Source organism: Nelumbo lutea, chromosome 1 (assembly GCF_056320005.1).
Source record: "Nelumbo lutea isolate HS-2025 chromosome 1, American lotus-T2T, whole genome shotgun sequence".
Lineage (NCBI taxonomy): Eukaryota > Viridiplantae > Streptophyta > Magnoliopsida > Proteales > Nelumbonaceae > Nelumbo > Nelumbo lutea.
Genome location: NC_142684.1, coordinates 166,984,702 through 167,009,437, shown reverse-complemented (window position 1 = coordinate 167,009,437; position 24,736 = coordinate 166,984,702). Strand labels below are relative to the sequence as shown.

Genomic DNA, 24,736 nt, shown 5'->3' with positions numbered 1-24,736 from the left:
GGAAGATAATAGCATTCAGTCCAAGCCATAGATGGGACAAGGTAATAAAGAATTTATTAATGACTAAATTGAAAGCTTGTGTATTATTCAATGTTCAAGTCACTCAACAAGGGTTCACAAAGAGCCGATGATGCAAATCAAACAAGTTTTTCCCTTGAACGAACAGAAGGGGAATAAGTTATCAATTGTCTCTCTCATCAGCAGCAGCTTCACAAACTAGGCAAAGAGGAGAGCATCCTAGTCTTTGGGCTGACTGAGAATGGGCTCCTTCATTTATTGGATTGTAAGACCCATTTAAAATAGATCTGGTTTAAGGATAGCCCAAGCCCGTACCAAAACCAAACGGAAACGGCAGCAGGTGCAGGTTTATGTCTTTTTATGGGTCCCACAATGAATGTCGGAATGCTGACATGCAGCTCACATTCTGTAAGCCTGTAAATAAAAGTGTAAAAGCACAAAACCTCCCAAGGCGAAAACCCTGTACATTTCATTTCAGACTTATTTGGTAGTTGGTATCACCCGAAAAATATCCCCCTCTTCAATCTTCATCGCTGTTTCTCTCTCTATCTCTCTGCATTTATTATCTAGGTCAATGGTTTACATCACTTCGTGGGACGAATTCGTGGAGAGATCCATACAATTGTTTCGAGCGGATCCCCAATCTGTATCCTGTTTTCTTCCCGTTATTCTTGGGTTACTTGTAATGAAGAAGCTATTACTTATGTTTTTCTAGTTTTTTCCTGATCATTGATCTTTGCGAAGGTTTCCTTGAATTTTTTTTTTTTTGTATGTTAATTTTGGGATCTAGTCGCGGTATGTTATGAAATACCGGCATTGCGATGGGAAATTGGTTCTCAAAGTCACTGATAATCGAGAGGTATGCATTTATTCGTTTTTTCATTTGATATCTGTGCTCATTTGTGGTTAAATTTGTCTGCAAGTTACAAATTCCGCTCTAGAGCATAGTAATGAGTACTCTTTTCACTGTTTGTTTCTGTTCAATGAATGCTATTGCATTTGTTCAAATTATGCTGCGAACTTAATGGGATAATGAATGTTTGATCATGTGATTGTTGATGTTATTCCTTTTGTCCGAACGAACGGAAACAACGAACTGACAGACAACAACGCAATCGGTATTCTCTTAAGGTGTAAAGGGTAAAGAACGGTGAGAAACAAAAATACGTTATAAGTAAATTAATAAACAAAAAAGACCAAGTAGTTTGAATCGTTATGTGCTATTGTCCTTGTGAATAGGATTTGACGGTGGGCTTCAAAAGAAACCTTGGGATATTGGCTTCGGAAGGGGTTTTAGGGACAATGAAAACAACAAGGTTATTGCCCCTTTGAATGCTCTCGAAGAGGATTTCTTCTTGCCATAAGGTAAAATCAAAGAATTTAGGCTCTGGACCCTTTAGGTCACTTATCTTTTGCTTCTTTCTTCTATTACTTAGATGTCTCAACTTTTTTTTTTTTTTCGGCCAAAGCCCTTTGGACTTGATCTTTCTCCTCCAAAAATTAATACTTCTGAGATACCTCAGCAAAGAAGGAAACCTTGGTGAATTTTACCTCATCTTAAATGCCTTTGCTGTAAAGATTTGGAATAATTTCTGTACTCTCTTTGGTTCATATAGGAAATTACCCATTGAAGTAACAAAATTTTGTGGTGCTTGACTACTATAGAGTGCAGACTGAGTGGGGGAAGTTCTTATTTCCTTTTGTGGTGCATGCAGTGCTTAGATTTGTGTTTAAAGACACCAAAAAGTTGAATGCTAAAAAGTTATGTTTGGAAGAGGTAGAGTAACTTCTTTTTTTTTAAAGAAGAATCCAAGTGGCAGCCTTTTTGGTGGCTCCTTAAATGATTATTCAGCTTGTTTGTTGCCTAGGTAATTGCTTAGGTGCCTGCCCAGGTATAACTATGTTTTAATTTGTTCTTGTGATGAGAACCCTAGCTCATTTGATGTATGAAATACTTGTTCTTGACATAGGACATCTCAAAGTCTGACACATGTGCATTATACTTTTAGGCGTGAACTTCAAGGTTGAGCTTCATGGCATTTGGTCTGCTGCATGAAAGCTATCCATTCCATGCACTTGATTATAGAATCCAATTGCAGACAAGTTGTTTCTCATAAAAGGATTTTACACAAGGAGAGGGAAGATGATAATATGGAATCAAACTTCTAGGAGGCTCTTAAATGGACTGAGAAATTGATGAATGTACAAGATAGCTACTATCTTGGAGGATAGGGTCATATCCTGAAGTGGTGGATCAAAGAGTTTGGTTGATGATCAGTATGGGAAATTTTCAGTGCAATCATTCTACAACAAACTTGTTAGAGGAATGGCTGAATCATTTTGAGGTTGATCCAAATTATGGGAAAATTGTGGTCAGTGGTGTTGTAGAAGATACTAACCCAAGACCAACATAAATACCAAATATCAGCATTTCTGGCAAATGTTTGGTGCTCAAAAACACAGAGAAAACAGTTGACCACCTTTTTCTTATGTGGAAGTAGGAAGTCAGATTTGGGGTTCTTTACTATATATTGACTGGTGTGTTCCCAACTGAGTCCCATTCCTTCTCCAGTAATGGCTAGCAATATCATTTGGAACTAGGAGCTAGGAGCTATCTTATGGAAGATGATCACCCCTCCTGCAGTAAAATGGGGCTTGTGGAAGCAAAGAAATCAATATTTTTTAAAAGGGTATCATGGTTACTGCACAGAATATGTAAGGATGTCGGCTTTTTTTTATCATTAATTCAGGGTTCAGATTTCAGATTGGTTTTTGCACTGATATCATAGAGTTTGTTGTAAATCAGTTTATTCTGGAGGCACCATTCCTCCTATTTTTGTAAATGATCATACATATTTACCATCAAGAAGATAAAGTTTGGTATCATTCAAGATAACACATTCGGTCATTCTCATCCAGTGCCTTTTTTTTATACTGGTTGTGGTGGCCTCCAGTCTCCACCTCAGCCGGACGACAAAAGCTGTATTCTCAAGGATACAACATTTGATGGGAACTTGTCAATTAGGGGGATTGATAGAATAATCTGGCTTCACACTAAATATTGTAGGCCCATGTACATAGACCGCTATATGGGAATCTTATATCTTGTTTATAGAAGGAATAATTCTGATAGTGGAGCCTCCATTCATCCTATCAACCTCGGATAGCATCATTCAAAGAGTTTTGGCTTAAGGAGGCCATACTCCATTTTCCACCATAGGAGGATTCTGCCACAACCCTTTTCTTTAGTAATTTTCACATTTTTTCAGGTTGCTTGAGTAAATTCGTATGCATAAGTTAGGGATATTTTATTTGGTTGCAGTGGTGATTATATGCACATTTCAAGTTAATGTAATCATTGAAACTTCTTGTACTGTATCATAACCAAATTTTCTTTTCAATTTTCATAGTTTGATGGAGGGAGCCTTTCCCTCCATATTAATAAAACATCATATCTTATCAAAAAGAAAAATAAAAAATAAAAAAAGATCATAGTTTTGTGTACTGTAGTTAGGAAGTTACAACAATCTAGTTTACTTAGGCTGTGGCTTATGCAAGTTACAACATTTCAAGTGCTGACGCATGATACAATGGCCACCCTATTAGGCTATTACCATTAACAAACTCAGTATGAGATCTCTATTATTTGCCCCCCAAAAGAGAGTTATTAATGCCATGATATGTCCAAGGATTTCTCTCAGTAATCCAGCTAATCATACCTTCTTTGGTCCCCAATAAGCTTTTGATCTCATTTTCAGAATAGTCCCAAAGAGGGTCATTGGAAGTAGTTCATTTCCTTTTGGTAGGATTTATAACTTTTAGAATATAACAAGTAGAATATTAACTTGCCCAAGGCTTTCTTTTAATAGATTCTTGAGTCTCTAGATAATATGTTTTGCTGATTCATTAGACTTTGTGTTTTTGCAGTGTAACTTTTTTAATGCAGATTTTTTTTTTTTACACGAGGATAATTTGTGTTCAACTTCTTGCATAGACCTCCTCACAACACAAAAGTCAGTTACTATTGGGACCTAAACTGCAACCTTTTTATATTGACACTAGATTTTTCAACCTTGATGCTTGACTGAATGGGAGCTAGGTTCACTGCCACATAGGAGAAACTAAAGATGGGTGGCCTTAAATGAGATTACAGGAAAATAAGTTCATAGAGTGTACTTTATTAGATACTATTAGGATTAAGTGATCAAGTGACTGGATGCAAGGACAACAGTTCCTACTGAATCCCATAGATGTAGTAGGGAGCATGTAGAAACTAGAGGGCCATTGAAGTTTTGCAACTTGGAGATCCATTTGGCAGCTTTCTTTTTGCCATCTTTGACAAAAAAGTTGATTGATTCCAAGATTAAGTGAGGAAACTGCCAAATGTTGACAAGAAGGATTTAGCTATTGCATTTTAGCTCTGAAATCATTCTCATTGCAATGGTCTTTGCCCATATGGACTGCCAAATGTTGACAACAAATTCTTTTTGCAAATTGTGATACGCTTCTTAATCTTGGAGCCCATATTACATTTTCCACTACCCAACCACAGAAGGTTCTGATGAGCACTTCCTTATTTATTTGCCAGATGAAACAAATCAATGCAGGAGAGTCTAAGATATTTCTGAACATACCATACATCATATTCACCTTTAATCACTATCAAGTTTCATAGCTGATCACTGTCTTCTTAGATTCCTAACAAGTAACAAGCCTGATTGGATCAGTATTTTCCTTGATTTCTAGTGGCTTTGCTTCCAAACTCTTTGGGAAGGGGGAATTTTCCCCACTTAAATTTAATAAAAATGCATGTTTACTTTTGCTCATAAAAACAGAAAAAAGAAATACTTCAATAACTCTCCTCCATAAGCTTCCAACCTCCATAAAACCACCAAATCCATTTACCAAGGAAGGTATGGTAAAAAGATTCCTCCTTTTGGGTTACAAACCACATACCCTTTAATCAAATGATTTTTTTTCCTGGGGTTATCTAACTTTTCTTTTCTTTTTTTTTCATTTCCTCCCTGAAGTCAGATTTCAACTAACTAAACTTGTTTGGCTCTAGCATGGATTTGCAAACAAATATGCTCTCAACTGTATCCATCCAATCAAAGAGTTCTTCTAGACCTTGGGTTATCTAGAAATCTGGGACTTAAAGCCTAATGCTATACTCTTGCTAATGGACTGAATGGTAGTCGCATGTTTTTGAAAATAGTCAATCTGGCATGTACTAGTGTTATCCTTGAAGTCAGATTTCAACTAACTTGTTTGGCTCTAGCATGGATTTGTAAACAAATATGCTCTCAACTGTATCCATCCAATCGAATAAATCTTCTGGACCTTGGATATCTAGAACTCTGGGACTTTAAGCCTAATGCTATTCTCTTGTTCCTGATCCACACGGTTCGTGTGGCAGATAATGGCCAGTTACATACAGATGAGGAGTGCATGAGCCAACCGATCTTTTTTTTTCTCTTATTTTGATTGGTAGCTGTTATGCTTTATTAATTCATAAAAAAGAATGATATATTTACATATCTAAGCAGACAATGATATATTTACATATGCTAGTCATCCTACAGTATGGGCTGTACAAACTCCGCTTATCCCACTTTAACTATATGCATTATACTTAGGCGAACTAATCATTTACCCGATGACTTATCACTTGACATGTAGCAAATGATTGATTAGGACTTTAATTTTTTCTAATGTTACAACCTACAAGATTCAGCCAGTTTCTCCTAGGATAGTGGGTCAGGTAGACTGACTATCTGGGCTGAAAGCCAGCACAGCTGAGTTGGAGAACTTAAAAAAGGCTATAAATTTGTAAGAAAACTATAGGTATAAATGTGTTTTCAAAAAATATCTATCGTTAAGAGAGGCTAAAAGCTATAGTTTTCACACACACAAACAAAACCCAGCCCTGGTTATGTTGTCAGCCAGATGGCTACTGAACTGTACAGATGGCTAGGGGGGTGCAAGTCAGTTACCGGTTTTGAAGAATTTACATTGCATCAGGGCTGGACACATTCAAATTTTAACAAAATCTACCCATCCTGCCACTCAAGTTGCAACCCCAGATGGATGGGCCAGGCTGTGTCATGCAACATTGTTTTCTTCTATGGTGGTACTTGGTGGTGAACGTAGCTCTGGTTCAAGACATGTGTCACAAACCATTTATCAAATGATGCATGAGGATCTGGTAAACATTTCAAAATAGTAGTCCATGAAATCAAGAATTGAATAAAGGATAAAACTAGACTAATGGAGCACTTTTAGGCATCACACCAAGAAACAGTTTTTTTTTTCTTTAATTGATAACAAAAAATTGAATATTTTCTAGGCATTCTACCTGGAAGAATGGCAGTACACCTCTAGATGGTCTAGCATCAACTGTTAACAAGAAAGAAGCCAGAGCCAAAATTTTATTCCAAATCCATTAATCTTCCTTGATAGTAATATTATGGATCTTTTAAAGAATTATCGGTAACCCACCTCCTTATTTATCACAAAGAGAAAAAGGAAATTATGGTATTGTATAGACTCATAAGGATAGACTTCTTTAATCCATCACAAATTTGACATGAATTTGTAAAATGAGAATGCCCTCTAATATTAATACTTACCAAAATAAATTTGAAGACTATTAGAACTCAAATTTGAAAACTCAACACCCAGAAATACGAAATCCTATCACAAAGGCTGTTCATTAATTGGCAGTTACTGACTTGATTAAATTCAAAACCAATTGATTGTAATTTGTAGCTTCTCATTTAGTACTTGGCTACTCTTTGTAAACTTATAAAAAAATTGAATACTCTTTCTAATGATGCCAAACCAGAGATTAAATATACAAGTTTTGACTCCTGAGAATATTTACTAGGATAGTTATATCTTGAGATGGTTTTTTCTCTGGCTTTGAGTTGGACTCTACTTAATTTACTAACATTCACAATTATTAGCTTATTCATAACATGGTATTAGATTTCTGTATTATGAATACTGGTTTCATCTCATCCCACATTATAAAGTGTTCAACTCTGAATTTGGAATCAATTTTGAAGGTTAGGGTTTAGGTCCCCTTAGTATTTTCAACCCACTGTCGAACTGGTTGACCCGTCAGAATTCCCAGTCTGTTTCACTACCAAACCACTTGCCTGAAAAAAAAAATCTTATTTATCACACTTTTTGTTTAATATGATGAATATATATATATTAGAGATATGCCCATTTTTTCTAAAAAATTTCTGTTTTTTCTTTAATTTTTCATTATATTTATTTGTTATTTAATTATGGCATCATGGGCTGACCCATTTGACCTAGATGGTTGAACTGCTGACCTGCCACTTAGACAGAAAAGCAGTTCTGATTCAGGGCCAGTTTTAAAACACCGGGTCATGTTTTCTTTGGAGTTTAGTCCCTGTACATTAGCAATATTTATACCCACTCCCTGTACATAAGCAATATTGATACCCATGGAGTACACCTTTTCTATTTTTGTGGAAAATATGCACTTAGTTTTGGCAACTTCTGGAAAAGAAAGGCCCTAGTCCCTTACCTATTTCGTGCACGGTCATAATGCATGGACTCAGGTTTCTGAATTTTACAACAAAAACAAAGTCTATGCATGTTAACTACTACTATGTGTCTCTTTGTGTGTATATGTGCGTATGTGTTATATTTGTAATTTCTATTATTGTGTATTCTCCTTTGTCAGTTCACTATTGTTAAATTTAGAGCATATCCCATGCTCTTTTTCTTCATGGAAAATATGTTAGGGTGGAATTAAACTATTCAATTTTAGAATTACTATAGTTCATCGCAGCTCATATTGAGCTATCTTACGTCTTACCATATTGGTCATAATTTTCATATGATATAATGTCACATTCAACACTGACAATGATATATTGCTGGATTGCTTGATGAATGCTATGCATCTCTTCAGTGTCTCAAGTTTAAGACAGATCAGGCACAGGATGCTAGGAAGATGGAGAAACTCAATAACATCTTCTTTACCTTGATGACTCGGGGTCCTGATGGTATATTCTTTTTCCATCATATTTGTTTGATTATTTTCAAATTATAGTTATATTTATAAACAACCGAGCCTTTCTTGGGCTTATAGCCAGCCACTCACTGTGCATTATTGTACTCTGTATCAGCATTATTATGACTATGATGGACCTCTAGCATTCTGTATGTTGCTCAGGGTTTTGATATTCTGATCTTAGTGGAGCTTTCAGGATTTCATGCTACTGAAGTTCTTTTTTTTTTATCAATATACTTTAGTTCTCTAAAATGATTGTTTCTGCAGTTGATATATCAGAAGTATCGGGAAAAGAACAGTCAGAAGTACAGCCAACAAAGAAAGGAAGGGGTCGGAAACAATAAAATGGAAGAATCTTAGGTTTGGGTACATTGTTGGTGATTGGAGGTCTTTTTGAAGTATACATCCACCGAACTGCTTGATTAATTTGACAAATGTTTTACACAAGGCCATGTTTTCTGTACCCTTTTAAAGGGCTTCCTGGACTACGAAGCAGCATTTTAATGAGAGGATTGTCAACCTAATTATGTCCATCATCCCAACCATAATTTTTTTATGGGTCCTGGATTTTTTTTTTTTTTTTTTTTGGGGGGGGGGGATAGTTTTGATCATTTCACCATGAGCTGTGGCTGTGGCAGCTGCCTGGTCGAACCGCCAAGTCCACCACTAACCATCTTTCTTAATCGATGTCCGGGTCAGTATTCAAAACACTCCAGGACAAACATGCAACATTTTCCAAGCAGGCGCACCAGAAGAAGGCGCAACCTAGCTCGCCGGTAAGGTCTCCGGCAGATTGTTGTGGAGACTTGGGAATTGGGATTGAATCCCACCTTCAGGTCCTTCACCGGAGTTGGGGCTATTGGAGATTTGGGGTTTGAGGGAGGGCTACCCTTGTTCTGTAACCATTTCCATTTTGCCTCTTCCACCTTAAAAAACAGAAAAGAAAAGAAGGAAATGAGCAGCTGTGCCGGAGAAAAGTTGTGAATTTAATATAGTAATCAGGGGGAAAACACCGAGTTCTGAAACTTTCATCTCTTTTATGTGGCTCCTGGTGATCCGTACGGTTCTTCTTTTGCAAATTCTTGCTTTTCTGCTTTAGAATGATGAATGCGGAGTCCTTGATGGTAGTAACTGATAAAGCGAACGAGGCATACAAAGCTGTGCCCATTAATGTGGGATCAAATCTATGGGATCATGTCATGAATTATTGGGCTGATGATGCGTGGATTAAAATGGCAAACAGAGGATATGATGTAAATAATTAAGCCTTATCCTTTATGCAATGGATGTCCACGGACTGTGGCTCTAAAGTCCAAATTGCCAGGCGCTATGGGCAAGGACCCCTCCCTAAAGTCAATGAGGGCATGTCAAATCACACGTCTTGGCACCAATTTTCCTTGTTTTTGAGCTTTCTAGCCTCTGGGGAATGTTTAATTACGCGGGATCAGAAATGGAGCTGAATAGATTTCCATCAGGATATGACTTCTGTCTGGTTGATCAATTCACCGGCTGATCCATTTCTCAACGGAATTTTCTGGGCTATGTTCTCTTTGCAGACATAAGCGGGGCCCAGATCATGTCTTGGGCCTAGGGCACTTTGTGTAAGGGTTTGTCATGGGGATTCGGGCTCTTGTTACCATAAACTGATAAAAGCAAGATAGATGTTTAACTTTAAAGCTAGAGGCTACGTACAAAGAATTTGCTCGACTGAAATGATTCGTCCCACATACTCCTAGGCAAAAAATACCATCCATATCCAGTACATCAAAATGTGAATAAGTTATGGGCCATACTTTGCTTTTATTACTCAAACACAGAGGTTAGAGAGAATGGTTTTCTGTTTTCTTAGGGAATCTTCGTCCTAATGATGTTTTGCTTTCTCTTAATTCCTAAAACCTATCGCTTTTTCGGTCTTCATAGAATACAGCATCTTTCAGACCCATCTTTTGAGATGGATTGGTTTGGAATATGTTACCTCACCAGAATCCATAATTCATTAACTTTGTCTTGCCTTGATTTAGAGGGACGATTTTTTTTTCTTTTTTTATGAGGCGAAAGACCAACAGGGGATTGGAACAAGTGGTGGGACTCATTGGATCCTATCAATTGGACTGATGTTGATGTTGATGTTGAGACCCATGAGCTCAGAACCTTGGATATGGATGTTTGTCACTGCTGTTGCCACTGGTTCTATGTCCGGCTTGTGATGATAGTTTTGGCTGCCAGGTCTTAATACGGCCCAGGCCGCAATTATATTGAAGATTGTAGTTCTTCTGGACGGACCAATCATCAGAGGTGCCCCGGAGTATTTGTCATCTGGCCGTTGTCGTTATCATTTCACCTTTGGACCACCACCACCCACCACCCACCACCCACCACCACCACCCCACCGCCTATTCTGTCAAACCCTAATATTCTTGGTATTTCGGAGTCGCCTTGTTATACGGCTCATCTAGCCGATGAGTCCATTTAATCTCCTTTTGACGATATTTGACAGGATTCTTGGACTAGACCCCACTTGTACTAATCTGTTTTATGTAGGCTGGCTCACCTCACTGCAGAATTCCAAGTTTTGCCTAGAATTGAGATGCCCTATTCCTTTTTCCAATGCCCCCATGTCACCTACTCACTTCCACTACCTCACTGCACCTCTGCTCCCTTATCCACTAATCTACATTGCCTGAAATCAGTACTGTGGGGGTGGAAAATTATCTTTAGTAATCCTTCTGCCTGCCTTAGCAAAACCACTCAAAGAGTGGTTCAACCGAGTTGCAAGAACCCTTTTGTTCTCTCCATTTACTTTGCCACTGGTTTCAGGGACATTCTGAGTAATATGTTCATCCTATGAATTATTTGTTTGGAAGCTTTTGAAAAATCGACATTGATATATTAGGGTCCATTTGGTTTATACTTGGAATCAGAATGGGAACCGCAAACCTTTGGAATTGGATAGAAATGATCTATTTCCATAATTTGTTTGGTTCAGACAGAACTTAAAATGGAAATTAGAATGAATTGGAATGGGATTGCATTCCCAAGGGAGGAAGAGGGAATGGTCATGCTCAAATGGGGGAATACTATTCCACCAGAATGAGAATGAGATTCTAATTCTGTCCAATCGAACAGTTAGAATTGGAATGGTCCATCTAATTTCAATTCCAGACCCCTATTCCAATGAATCAAACAGGCCCTTAGTTACTGGTGAAACAGACTAGAAGAAGAAGAATCATCTTCCGATGAGTCCTGTTCTTGGTAAAGCCCTCAGGTCTATTTGATGGGTTCAAGGTTCAAAGTATCGATATGTATCGGCCTGTATTAGCCAATACATATCGTGCCAATGGCTTTTCAATACGCCCCTCTAGGGGTTGTATTGGGTCAAACACTGGTTCATAGGGCAGCCGGGGCCTTAAACCAACCCCTCTGAACCGGTTTCGAAAAAAAAAATAAAACCTAAAAAAATATCAATCGCCAACTGTTAATCTGTTATGGAGATTAGATATAACTTTTTTTTTTGTTGGCATTGCTTTAAGTGAGCTCCTAGGGACCTCTCAGGATATATCCAAATGAGAAGTAGGATATTAGAACCCATGGTTCATTCTCATCCACAGCAGTTACAATTTGAACCGGTTCCCCTAACCCGGACAGGTTTCAGAATTCAAAGTTATGACCTGGATCCAAACACCATGAAAGTAGAAAGTAGAAACCCCATGTCACTATTCGTGGATCTGGGTCTTACACATGAGCCATAGAGACAGTGTGCCGTATTGGGCCCACCATTACCGGCAACCTAGACTTTCAACCATTAAATGTTTCTCTGACCTGGAATGATGACGTGGCGGCCCACTTTCTCTATCCCAGAGAGGAGAGAGAGCTTGTCGTTGAAGGAGGGAAGAGGGAAAAAAAAGAGAAAAGGACAGGAAGAAACGGACACGCACTCACTCTGTCTCTGTCCTTCCCTATCCTTCTTTGACTTTTTATTCACGCCTTTGTAGCACAATATTCCTTCCTTCTCCTTCTCTCCACTATTTTATTGCAGTTAAAAATTATTTAAAAATGAAAAAAAAAAGATCCTGCAAGTGCAACATGAGCTTTTTCCAAAATTTTTAAAGAATTTTTCAATTATTTTAATTATTTTTGGGAACCCCATAAAGCCATCGTTCATTCATGTTGATTTGGCAAAGAGTAAAAGCGTCATCATTTGACGCCAATTAACATTTGCACACAATCCGATAAGAATGAAATCTTTAATGACAAAACTGCCCTTAAGTCTTATTCAAATTTACTATCTAGAGGGTCCATATGCCATCTTTCCATAATTCCATCTTCACTTGAAATTCAGTTCAGTGGATTTTGTGCCACGTGGCAAAAAATTCAAAATATGATTTCCTTTTTTATTTTGTAATGCTTAATTACTGAAATGAAAAAAAAAATCATACAGAAAAGAAAAACATTTGGGTCCAAGATAAATAAACGAAATGTGTTCAATCCACTATTAAGGCAAAGCATGCATTTTTTTTAAAAAAAAAAAAACAGAATAACTTTGTAAGCTCTTGGTTTACTGTAAATTAATTTTCTAAATGTAAATTGGTTGCAAAATCGTCAGCAAAAGGACCACTTGAGCTCTTAAATATTTGTGGATTTAATCTTTTAAGAATAATCTAAGGAATTGGTGCTGATTTGTTGCACCTGATTGGATTCCTGCCTGTAAAATAATTGTCATGACTCATTTGAGATCACAAGTGACTTAGCTAGTTGTTGAATTCTATGCAAACTCTTTGGAAAGTTCTTAATTTGGAAACTATTTTAATGGTTCAATTAGTGTCTTGCATGTTTCTTTGCTACCATCAGCGATCACAATGGGTAGGGGTGCAATTTGAACAGGTTTTGGTTTGAACAGTTAGCTGAGTTTGGAAGGAGTATAAATGTAAATATGTACGGTGGAAATACATTAATACAAAAATATAAGGTTTTACACCCTGCATATTTATATTTGCACTCATTGCAAAGTCCAAACCCAGAGAGAGCATCCCACATACGTCCCACATCATATTCCAACCGTGAATTGGGAACATCTCCCATGCCCAATTCATGTATCAAGCAACTCAAAGCATTCATAATACTTGTTTTTATTAATTTTCAGTGAATGCCCATTAGACTGGCGTTGTTCTACACCTATTGCCATTGTTGAAGCTTCTAACGGCGGCCCGACATGGTTCATATATATTATTTATATATTATATAATATATTTTATAAATTATAATTATATAATAATATATAATATATAATATATTAATAAAATAAACAATTATTTTTAATTTTATTATGCTAATTTATTTAATTATTGTATATATAAGCAATTGTATAAATCAAAATTCATATAAAATTAAAAATTTAAGTTTTTTCAAATTTTTAAATAAATAGCTTTGGCCCAAAACATAGCCCGACCTGATCCAAGGCTTGAGCTGTGGGTCATGCCGGGCCGACCTCCCAATATACCATGGGAGGGCAGCATGGTCCAAGACGACACGCGGGCTGGCATGGCATGACCCGCGCTTTGCACGGGCCACCCAGCATGGTACGGCCTGTTTTACATCTTTAGATTGGGGTTTGTTATAGTAAGCCCATATAAGAATCCATAATTTTTCTCCTTTTATTTTTTAAGTTTTTTTTTTACTTTGTCTCTATGCATATCCAACTTTTTCTCATATTCTGCCCTATCTAATTCTATTAAGCTCTTGATGACTTCAGATCTCCTTACGACAAAAAGAACTCTATCTATGTCTACCTACAATATATTACTTCTGTATATTGGGAATATCTACCCATGAATTGTATTTTGTAGAAAGATAAAATATTCCTCATGTGTGATTGTGATGTTATATGGATAGACATGAACAGAATTCTTGTAGAGAGGAGATCAGGAATCCTTACTTTATTGAGGTGAGATAGGTGTCAAGTTTAATTAAGTTGAGTTTGAATTGGCCCAAATTGTTTGCCAAGCATATCCGAGCTCTGGCATGGATATGCCCAAGAATCAACCAAGTCATGAGTTGACTCATCTGAATTTATATAGTTTTGTTTAAACTTGGGGACCCACTTTGATGAATTGATTAACGATTGAAGAAACATTTGAAATAGCCTTCTGCAATTTGTAGGTTTGCTTGAAATGGTGGGATTCAAGCAACTGAACCAATTGTTGTTGCGTGAAATTGACAATTAGAAGTTAGAACCCTTACCCAATCTCTAGAAGATGATCATTTCGCTATCTACAGCCAAAACTGGCCAAGCGTAGGCCTAAACGTCATCTTTTTCATGAAATGGTTCTTGGTTATTTTATCAAGCTATTGGGACCCATTTTGGTGTTGTGGGTTAGGCAAACAAACCCCTTTATTAGGGGAATTGGTTCGGTTGTCGCAAAAACTAAACCCACATCTAATCCTATAAATTAGGGTTTAGGAGATATTCAGGAATGATCTAATAACAAGGACTACTGAAGTAAGAACAAATAAGTTGTCTTTTTAGCTTGTTTTATACATAAAGACTGTAATGAATTATTAGAACAATTATAGTATATTATGATAAAATCAGTGTGAAGAGAATTTGCTGATTGCTGCCCTCCAAGCTAAGAGGACTGGTGCTGACCATAGCCAAATTCTTCTTTGTGAGTGTTATTTTTATGTTATTGTTTTAAATAACATTATATGCATAATATTATTTAGTGTAAAATATTATTTATGTAATATTTAATACATATAAAAGTATAGGCCGGGAATGAGGTCCAGACTAGCCCATGATCTCCCCTAACATGAGGTCTATCACTACAAGGTTGATCTGCCTTGACAAGAAACATTCCAAATTATGGGTGTTAAAATACGACGTGGAATCCACTTGAATTAAGTGACCGTGTTGCTAGCATTATATATGTGTTGTAAGACTCAAATCGGACTAAATAATGGAATGCTCCGTAGGTTTCAGTTTTAACAATCAATTAGGCAATGAACCCCCTATTCAACCCATAAAAACATGTAAAAACCATCATTTAACCAGGGCTTAGAAAGGCAACCGATTGCCTGTTTTATGGTTCAACTGTCCGGTCTGGATCGAGTCTTACAACATTGATCAGTACATCTTAACCAACCACGTGTGATACGCATGTGGGTCTAAAAAGGCTTCATTTATAACTTGGATTAAAAGCAATGCTATCAACATGGGTTGAGTATGAGGAGTATGACGTTTGGTGAGTAAAAAAAAATAAAATAAAATAAAGAAAGAAAGAAGGAAGGAAGAGGGTTCAACGTCATGTCCTCATATTCCAAAAAGCTAGTTAGTCCACTCAAGATAATCACTTGGAATGAATTTTGGTTTGGTGAAGTGGGAGGAGATATGCCAGACGAACGCGTGTATGGTGTCATTCTCTCTCTCTCTCTCTCTTTGTTCTTTGTTCTTTGTTCCGTTCACACAGAGACAAAATGGCTTATCCAAGCCCTTCAGGGCTGATGTGTCAACGCCAGTCTTAGACCGTAGGCTAGCCCAGTCGCTATCAGGACAGCAAATTCATTTGGAATTTCCCAACAATTATTATTGTGGGACAAGTGGCTAAGTTCTTCTTAACTTCCATCTTTGTTTCCTAACAGACACCACCAGAGAGATATAGAGAGAGAGAGCAGTTTAATCTTTTTGACCAATGAGATTAGATCATTAGATGAGATTCAAATTCAAGTGTTAATGCAGTCGATTTAATTCTAGGTATCTCTAATTTGAATCTGATTCGTTTGCAGTCGGACCGGGTTAGGAACAACCCTAGCCCAACTAATGACATGGTTGGGTTGGTCCATTTTTTTTTTGATCGTTTTAACTTTCTTAGACTTAGGAACATGTATATTTAATGTTACACTAAAAAAACGTTAGCCTAAATTTAATATTGTTGACGTGTACAATCACATACATGTAAGTACCAATATACGTATTGGTTCAAGTTAGGTCGGGTTCCCTTCAATCCTAACCCAACAGATCTTTTTTCGGGTTGGATTTGAGCGAACCCGGCCCAATTTGCATTCTTATATGGGCTTCTTAAAAAATATATTCTTGAAACAAGTTGGTTTAGTTTCAAAAAGAAAATTCATGTTTTTGAAATTATCAAATATGGTTTTTAAAACAATCAAATATTGGAACACAATAATTCAAGAAGCTGTTTTTTTAATGGCATAATAATTTTGAAAACAGATGAAAATAAAAATATTTGCATCATCTCAAAAACCGCATTATTTTTCACATTTTTGTTTTAAGAAACAATTTAATTTCAAACCAGATAGTTTTAATTCTTTTTTAGCAAGGTTTATAAAACCGAATCGGACAGGAAGCCGCTCTGGATCTGATTCCCAAGTCAAACTATTCGACCGTCTGGTCCGAACAAGACAAACTGCTCTGACAAAAAATAATAAATTAAAAAAACAAAAAAAGACAAAAAACCGTTGTTCGAGTCAATAATTTGACCGCTTGGATCTGTAATTTTCTGTCCAAATCAATGGCTTTTAGCTAAAAGAGATTTTGGAGTGAAATGGAACCAATCAAATGACCATTCTCGGTTTTTTCTGGTCCAATCGTCTGATCCGGTCCAATTTAAAAACACTGGTTTTTAGAGCTCACACAAGGAAAAACAATTCACATGGAACAACCCCCTAATGGCCTAGAATATAACTTGTACTACTAGCTTTGGTTTAGTTGATGGATTGGTGATTTCTTCTCCTTAACAAGGTAACAATATATGGGCTTTATATATATCACTGGGAGATGAGTGAAAGTAGAGTTTGGAAACTTTAACGCTAGAAAAAGAGAAAGAGCAAGGAGTAAAGAGTTCATCATTGCTTTTAGGACTTAAGAATATGACGAATGGTGTAGAGGAATGTTATCACATGAAATTTCAACACTCAATAAAAGTAAAAAGATGAAGATGAACACGCTGGCCGTTGTCATTAGCCTATCTACAGAGTCAGTCTCCATTGAGCATGAATCCTAATAGCCCACATGAGATTGGCAAATTTCCTTGATGCAGATGGCTCAGAGATGGAGCAGTAGTCAAATTATTTATTAGGTTGGAGAAGGAAAACTTGGCAATGCTTGTTTGAATCCATGGTTTATTTCAAAGGGTAGAAGTCAAATAACAAGGGGAATAAAAAAAAAAAAAAAAAAAAAAAAAAGGAACGAGGACCAAGACCAACCCTGGGAGGTGATGGGGATTCAATGCAGTGGGACCCACACATGAGAATGAACTTTTAACCACTGGATGGGTATTATAAGATAGAGGAGGACATGATTGGCTGGTAGCAAAATGTGGGGTATGGATTGTTGACTATTAGATTCCAATCTGGTGGCGGAAGAGTGTTAATCAAATAGAAGAGGTAGTGGTCGGATTGGGGGTTTGGTCCGTTTGGATGTACTCACGTCATACTCATAGGTGTTGCGGAAACTGAACGGATTATGGAAAGAGGGTATTTTGGTAATTTTAAACACTATACGAAGTGGAGTAGTGGACTGCAGAAGAGAGAGAGAGAGAGGAGAGGGGTCTCTATCAAGTCAACGATTTTGTCAGACTCCAGAGGAAGCGGGGCCCACACACCGTCGGTCACCGCGCGAACAGCGTTTGCTGCCTTGCTGGGCGCGAAATCATCGGGCCACAAAAGCTGCCTAGTCAACAAATCTCGGGTGTGGTTAAAAGAAAAAAATCTCGGGACAGGTGTTCAACTGGCTTAACGTGCACGGACGCGTGTCATAACACCACTCGCCCTCATAGGTGCAACGGCTACTTGAGAATTGAGATTACCTGACAGAGTCATTGTGGACCCCACCATTTGGCGGACATTTTGACGATGACGAGCACTAGAGCAATAAGATAAAAATTAAAAAAAAAAAGAGAGAGAAATTGGAGAACAGAAAAGCAGATTTTGAATAATAAAATAATAAAGTTGGGAGAAAAAAAGAATAACGAAGTCTAGTTGGTAGGACCCACCGTCGGATCTGTGCCAGAGGGGGAGAGAGAGAGAGAGAGACGGCAGTTTCGTTTCTGGGCTTCTCTGGTGTGTTGTGGTGCGTAGGTTATTTAAATGCGCACACTCTCCTCCCTTATTTCTCTCTCTATCTTTTTTTTTTTTTTTCCTTCTTTAATTATTGTTTTTAATTAATTCAATATTAGAAGAATGGGAATTTCTTTTCCTTTTTTTGCTCGCTGTGTAAATTCTCTTGGGGGCAAGATCTTCCGTTTCACACCTGCCAATCTCAAAGCCATGGTTGAAGAGTCTAGGGCTTCACAACCTAAAATCCAACCAGGTCTGTTTCTGGCTTCTTTTTTCCATCTGGTTTCTTCGCTATTGTAGCAAAATATCAAGTTTGGATGTCTAATCTGCATATGGGTTTTCATTTTCTTGCTTAATTTTTCATGTACCCGGTTCCATTTCGCCTCCCTGTGTAACTGTCTTGCAGCCTTCAAATGGAAATTTAATCCTTCCATGAATCGAGATTTTTGAAGGAATTTATGGTTACAACTCACGGCCCACCTGGGTTTTTGTTTTTTCTTAAAATGGGTTTCTGTTTATCTGTCTATCGGAGGTAGGTTATGGAGTTTGTAATGACTTCCCTTCTGGGTTTCTAGGGTTTTAAGCGTTAGGTTTTGGTTTTGGGGGTTGGGGAAGGATGGAGGAGGTTGAGGAAGCCAACAGAACAGCTGTAGAGAGCTGCCATAGGGTCCTGAGTCTTATATCTCAGTCCCAAGATCCGGTTCAGTACAGAAATTTAATGGTGGAAACAGGTGAGGCTGTGTCCAAATTCAAGAGAGTTGTGTCCCTCCTTAGTGCCGGTACTGGTTTGGGTCATGCAAGAGTCAGAAGGCTGAGGAAATGTCAATCCTCTTTCCCCTTGAAGATCTTCTTAGATAACTCAAGTTCTTCAGCAAAGCCTCTGCAACTTCTCCAACCTAGTTTTCTTGAAAGCCCAGTTCAGGAGATGGTTACTGTGGCTTCAGCACCTAAGAATCCCATGCAACTTCCCCCTAGAATATTTATGGAAAATCCAGCACTTGAAACTGGTTCTGCTGCTAAGAATCCTCTCCAGCTTGCCCAACAAACACCACCAACACACTATCAATTCCTCCAACACCAGCAGCAGCAACAACAACAACAGCAGCAAAGATTTCAGCTTCAGCAGCAACAGATGAAATTCCAAGCTGATATGATGTATCGTAGGAGCAACAGCGGCATAAATCTTACGTTTGATAACTCTAGTTGTACGCCCACTATGTCCTCAAACAGATCTTTCATCTCATCTCTGAGCATGGATGGCAGTGTAGCCAACTTGGATGGAAAGGCCTTCCATTTGATTGGGGCTCCGCAATCCTCTGATCGCAACTCACAACCGATTACGAAGAGAAGGTGCTCTAGTAGAGAAGATGGTAGTGTGAAATGTGGAAGCAGTGGCAGATGCCATTGCTCAAAAAGGAGGTCAGATTTAATCTTATACCTTGTATTTCCAATTGATTTTTACTTGATCGAGTTTTATTACAAACTGCTGGACTTGATTTCAGGAAACATAGGGTGAAGAGATCTATCAAGGTTCCCGCCATTAGTAACAAGCTTGCAGATATCCCTCCTGATGAGTATTCATGGAGGAAGTACGGCCAGAAGCCAATCAAGGGTTCTCCACACCCTAGGTATGTCCGCATTTTCTTTTCCTCCCTGTGATTGACATGGTTAATGATATGAACTCGTGTTTGTTGGGATGATTGTGACTTTTCATGTTTGATGAGTTTCTATTTCAAGCTGTAGTTGTCTAGTTGGTTTAGATGGATATGTTGGATCTGGTTTTTAGGTGAAGATGATAGGTCTGTCTCATTAAATTTCATGTTCATCATGTGTGTGTTTTTAGTGTTACCTTTTGATCTTGACAACTCTTTACAGATTTTGATGGAATTACTACCAGAAACAATAGGGAAAAGATGTTCATCTTGAATCTTGATTGAGGGAAAATGCCATGCTATGAAATGAAGAAAATTAGTTTCTGTAAGGGCCATTAATAATGTTGGTCCTAGCTATCCAGGGTCTTGGGATGACTGGACTGGATACAAACCTAACCTTCTGCCCACAATCTCATGCTTGTTGGCACAAAGTGGCAAATATTGTCTTTTTGGGAATTGGTTCAGTTGGGCATTGTTGGATGACAAATTGAATTGCCAGTTCTTACAAACTAGTTTTGCATAAACTAATTCACAGAGGTCCTAATGTAATTCTTAGAGAAGCAGTCAACTATGAGACTGTTCAGTAGTCATGGTGGTACTTTTGGAACTGTTTTCTGTTGTCACATAATAATGAAGCCCGATGCATTAACAGTTGCTTTTCTCAAGAAGAAAAGAAAAATGAAACCTGAGGGATTTCAAATCTTGTCGTTGTTGCACATTGTGTGTGTTTCAGGTTTGCGATGGAATCATTCAACTCACATGGGCTGTTTGATCTTATGCAGGGGATATTATAAATGTAGCAGCATGAGAGGTTGCCCGGCAAGGAAGCATGTAGAGAGATGCTTGGAAGATCCTTCAATGCTTATTGTTACTTATGAAGGTGAGCATAACCACTCCAGAGTTCTATCCCAATCTGCTCACACATAAACTTGAAGCAGAGTTTTCTGAAGATCACCATCTCAAGAACCTGCCAATCATATCCATCCAGACCTGGTTTTGTGATTGGTTTTGACTTGCTTCTGTATATAAAATGTGTGGTTCAAAATTGAGATTATAGATACTGGAGGCTTTTTGCTGGAATCAAAAGTAAGCTTCCCATGCCTTTTGGACCTCTCTGGGTAAGCAGGTAAAAAATTCTGGACAAAGGGGTTGGAAATTCTGTGAACTTCTTCTGTGACAGCATAAATTCTGTTGAGGGTCTCTAAATCAAATGCAATACCTTTAGAGTGGCGCTCTCAAAAAAAAAATTTGAGCATGTATTCATTTTTTTAGCTGTTACAATAGGTCTAGCATGGTAGCTATGTGGTAGTTAAGAATTTTAATCTTTAGATTCTTTACTTTTGAGGAGGGGATCACTCAACCAACACCAATTTGCATCTCATTTAAAGCTTACCATTAGTCAAGAATTAATGCTCGGTCCCATCATCTTTACAAGTTGGTACTGGTGATTCTGAGCTGCTGGCTTGCTGCCACACTTGTGCATTTGGAAGTTGTCTGAGAATCTGAGCAAGCAGATAAAAATTATGGGAGCGGTCAATGAATCTCTGTGTATATGTTGGTTGGATCGTGCCGTAGTCTGGCACTCAGTATGCGTACGTTATGGGCGCTGTGCCTGTGGCTCATATCATGTCCTTGTTGCCTTTTGATTGAAAGCTTCTGTGTATCTTGGATCATGCACCAACTGCAACTTGTTGACTTAATTGAAGTTCACAGTTGAATGAATCTGTAAGAGACGGGCTGTTTTACTTTGTTCCAAAGCGATGGACCTGAGCGAGCCCCTTCGAGTCTTGAGTTCGACTCGTTTAAGCTCTTTTTTCACTGAATGGGCATTTTCAACGTAGTTTCCTTCCAGATCATCCAGGACTTCAAGGTCCAATTATCTAAATCCCAAAAGAGGATGATTATCAGGGTTGCAAATGAATTCATCTTCATCCTATTATTTGAATTCGAAACCAATCCATTTAATTTAAGCTAGTTTTTGATATCGAGTTAAACCTACACAAACATAAACTCTGATGTATTTACTAATCGGATTGAGTTCAGATTTACCCCAATTTGATCCATTCCATTATGATTTGCTTCAATTGGATTAAATGTATGACGTATTCATTTACCCCGTATCAAAATTATTTATTGTGTTTATTACCTAGGCCTAAGTTCAGAAATTTGTGAGTCAAGCAAGCTATTGAGTTGGCTAGGAATGCCATCCCTACTGCTCAAAATCCCTTGAATCAGAATTGGAACTGTCTCTATCTCTCTCATGTTTGTTTCAAATGGGAATTAAATTGGATTCCACAACATATGCGTGACTCTCAAGGATATTTTCATTCCAAGTGGGGTGTTAGAATGGCAATTCCCTCAAACAGGGGAATGCCATTCTACTAGAAATGGGAATCATAATCCCACTCTGCCCAACCAAATTTGGAATGGGTCGTCATTTTCTACTTTAATTTGAGACCCCTACTTCCATGAGCCAAATGGACCCTTACAGGCAAAAGTGCTCCATATGTATCTTCTACAAGGCAAGGGTTAAAAGAAGAATGTGCATCTATTACTGCGTAAAGAGAACACCCCGTTTCCAAATATGCGTATTGAAAATCTAAGTAAAGTTTGCAATCCACCAATGACCTGCCCACACTTAGACTATTGGTCAAAAAAAGATTGACTCTGATGGCCAAACTGGTGAGCTCTTGATGCTGGCCCATTGTTATCACGGTTGATGGCTTGATGCCACTATTGCAACTGCAGGATAGTTGCTGTTGCTGTGCCACTACTCTCGGATCCTAGTATGGTCGTTTCAGATGGCATTATGGGTTTAATTGTTGACCCAAGATGGTTTAAACATTGACCTGTCAACTGGAGGGAAAATCAACCCCATTTTCACTTCACTTTTTCTTTTTAACATTGACATGAACTAAGTTTCCCATCATTTTCGTCCACTGTTCAATAAATAACAATAAAACCTCTAGCTGACAAGTATAAGAACGTGTTGAAGTCTGAGAGTGGCCACTTTGTACGTGATAATTTTTTATGATGATAGTAAATGATATGTTTCTAGAAATTTTTATAAGTTTTTATATATTTCTATGTCTATATAAATTATTTTTGTTTTCCACACTTGCTTTTGTTTAATATGATGAATATACAATATTAGATATGTGCTCAAATATTTTTTTTTTATAATTTTTATATTTTTTATACCTTTGTGTATTTTCATATTTTTTTAATTTTCAATTTTATTATTTAATAAAAAATGTTGAATTGTTGACTTGCCATCAAACAAGAAAACAATTGCATTTTTTAGTTGGTTTTAAATTAATATTTTATTTCTGTTATCAATAGAAACAATTATTCTTTGGCACACTTATTTTCCTTTGATATGACTAATTAATACAAGAGTCTATTAAATAATTGGAGTTAATACTCTAAATACCAGACTTAATGATAGGGAATTGAATAAGGAGAAATGTAATAAATTACATTTTGTGACCTCACAATTAGATATTGACCAAATTCATAAATAATGGTGTTTTAGTCAAAATAGGATTCAATGAATGTTAATGGGAATTAATACCTTAAATATTAAGACTTGATGAGAGGGATTTGAATGTGGAGAAAAATAGTTGTTCAAATTACATTTAATGTTCTTACCATTAAAGAGGGACCAAATTAAAAAATTAGGGTATTTTAGTCAAATAAAAGTTATACACTAGCATTCACACTTTACTATAACCATAGCATCACAAAAAATCATAATAGCTTTGATGTTACTAGGAAATCTATTTATTCTATTACTTTTTTTTTCATTTTTAATCTTTTTATTTGACATGTAAATACTAAGTGCCCTTCCCATATGTTTTAGGCTTGAAACAAAAGAGAAAAAAAAAAAAACAATCAATCTTTTTTCTTTTTTTTTTTTTGTATTTTATAACTCAATTGTCATAAATTTGTAGGTTGTATTTTATCTAGTTAATGAATATGCCACAGTGGAAGCATGGAATCATGGGAACCAGCATTCTTTATGTATATGTTTGGCATCAGCATTGTAGATGCAGCACCACTTTCTGAGAAAATGATGTATTTTTTTTTTTTTGTTTGTTTGGAAATATTGCTGCTAGATAGGATGTTTCCTAGAGCAACAGCAACGTTTTCTATTTGGCAGCAACAAGCTGTAACTCTAAAAAACATCAAATCCGATATTGCTCCAAGCCATGCCTTTCCAATTTCCAAAATGTGGCTTGGAGCACCGTTTTTTATGAAAAAATGTCTCCAAACAAATAGACATTTTCTGGAGCACCATTTTTTTCTAACGTGGCATTGATGTATTGCCATTTTCTTGAGTATCAGCGTCGATGACAAACAGACACTATAATAGTTGCTAGTTCTAGAACCAACAATACATGGCTCTAAAACCAGGAAAATAGAACACGGTCTTTATGGATTTCTCAACCAAACAACATGGTTTGCTGATATAAGCATGACATGGCAAATTAAATGATGTCCTTCACACACCAATAATAGTGAAAGTACACATACGCTGATACGCATGATCATACATGAATCACGCAATCAATACTCCCTATGAATGAGAGGGAGCCACTTTGTTTTTTTTTTTTTTAATTACTTAACTAACCCTGTGGTTCTAAAATTACTGAGTTGCCTTAAAAGAATACCACCACCACCGGATCACCGGGAGTAATTTTCCATATATCCATGTGTGTTACTATTGTTTTTTTTTTTTATTTTTGGTAAAACATATATCCATATGTGTTAATTCACCCACTGTTGTGTTGTTGTGTGACCTATTTGTTATTTTGTAATCTCAGTCCAGATATCAGAAGTCCAAGTTGATAGACCCAACCTAATTTAAAAAAAAATGTTTATGTATCTATTAGGGTCCATTTCGGAGGACTGAGTTGAAGATTCAGCTAAACTGTTTCAG

At 37.2% G+C, this 24,736-nt stretch overlaps 2 protein-coding genes across 3 annotated transcripts; both read left to right on the top strand.

Annotated features, from left to right (window-relative positions):
* The first annotated feature begins 302 nt into the window (after nucleotides 1-302).
* LOC148878991 (signal recognition particle 9 kDa protein-like) lies at nucleotides 303-8,604 on the top strand. Its single transcript, XM_088960351.1, has 4 exons — nucleotides 303-664; nucleotides 809-877; nucleotides 7,970-8,063; nucleotides 8,339-8,604. Exons 1-4 carry the CDS (start codon nucleotides 593-595, stop codon nucleotides 8,413-8,415), a joined length of 312 nt encoding a protein of 103 aa, XP_088816477.1. The 5' UTR covers nucleotides 303-592; the 3' UTR covers nucleotides 8,416-8,604.
* Nucleotides 8,605-18,055: 9,451 nt separating this feature from the next.
* Nucleotides 18,056-21,551, top strand: LOC148878990 (putative WRKY transcription factor 21). 2 transcript variants are annotated; one of them, XM_088960350.1, is made up of 4 exons: nucleotides 18,193-18,395; nucleotides 18,549-19,561; nucleotides 19,645-19,770; nucleotides 20,577-21,551. In XM_088960350.1, the coding sequence occupies exons 2-4, from the start codon at nucleotides 18,759-18,761 to the stop codon at nucleotides 20,719-20,721; spliced, it is 1,074 nt and encodes a 357-aa protein (XP_088816476.1). In that variant the 5' UTR covers nucleotides 18,193-18,395; nucleotides 18,549-18,758; the 3' UTR covers nucleotides 20,722-21,551. The 2 variants fall into 2 exon arrangements, with proteins under 2 accessions (XP_088816475.1, XP_088816476.1); XM_088960349.1 differs by having other exon boundaries at nucleotides 18,056-19,561.
* Nucleotides 21,552-24,736: the final 3,185 nt, after the last annotated feature.

Coding starts and splice junctions, on each gene's coding strand:
- LOC148878990 (XM_088960349.1), top strand. CDS start 18,759: ATGGAGGAGGTTGAGGAAGCCAACAGAACAGCTGTAGAGAGCTGCCAT. Junction 19,562..19,644: donor TGCCATTGCTCAAAAAGGAG/GTCAGATTTAAT, acceptor ACTTGATTTCAG/GAAACATAGGGTGAAGAGAT. Junction 19,771..20,576: donor AAGGGTTCTCCACACCCTAG/GTATGTCCGCAT, acceptor GATCTTATGCAG/GGGATATTATAAATGTAGCA.
- LOC148878991 (XM_088960351.1), top strand. CDS start 593: ATGGTTTACATCACTTCGTGGGACGAATTCGTGGAGAGATCCATACAA. Junction 878..7,969: donor AAGTCACTGATAATCGAGAG/GTATGCATTTAT, acceptor GCATCTCTTCAG/TGTCTCAAGTTTAAGACAGA. Junction 8,064..8,338: donor GATGACTCGGGGTCCTGATG/GTATATTCTTTT, acceptor TTGTTTCTGCAG/TTGATATATCAGAAGTATCG.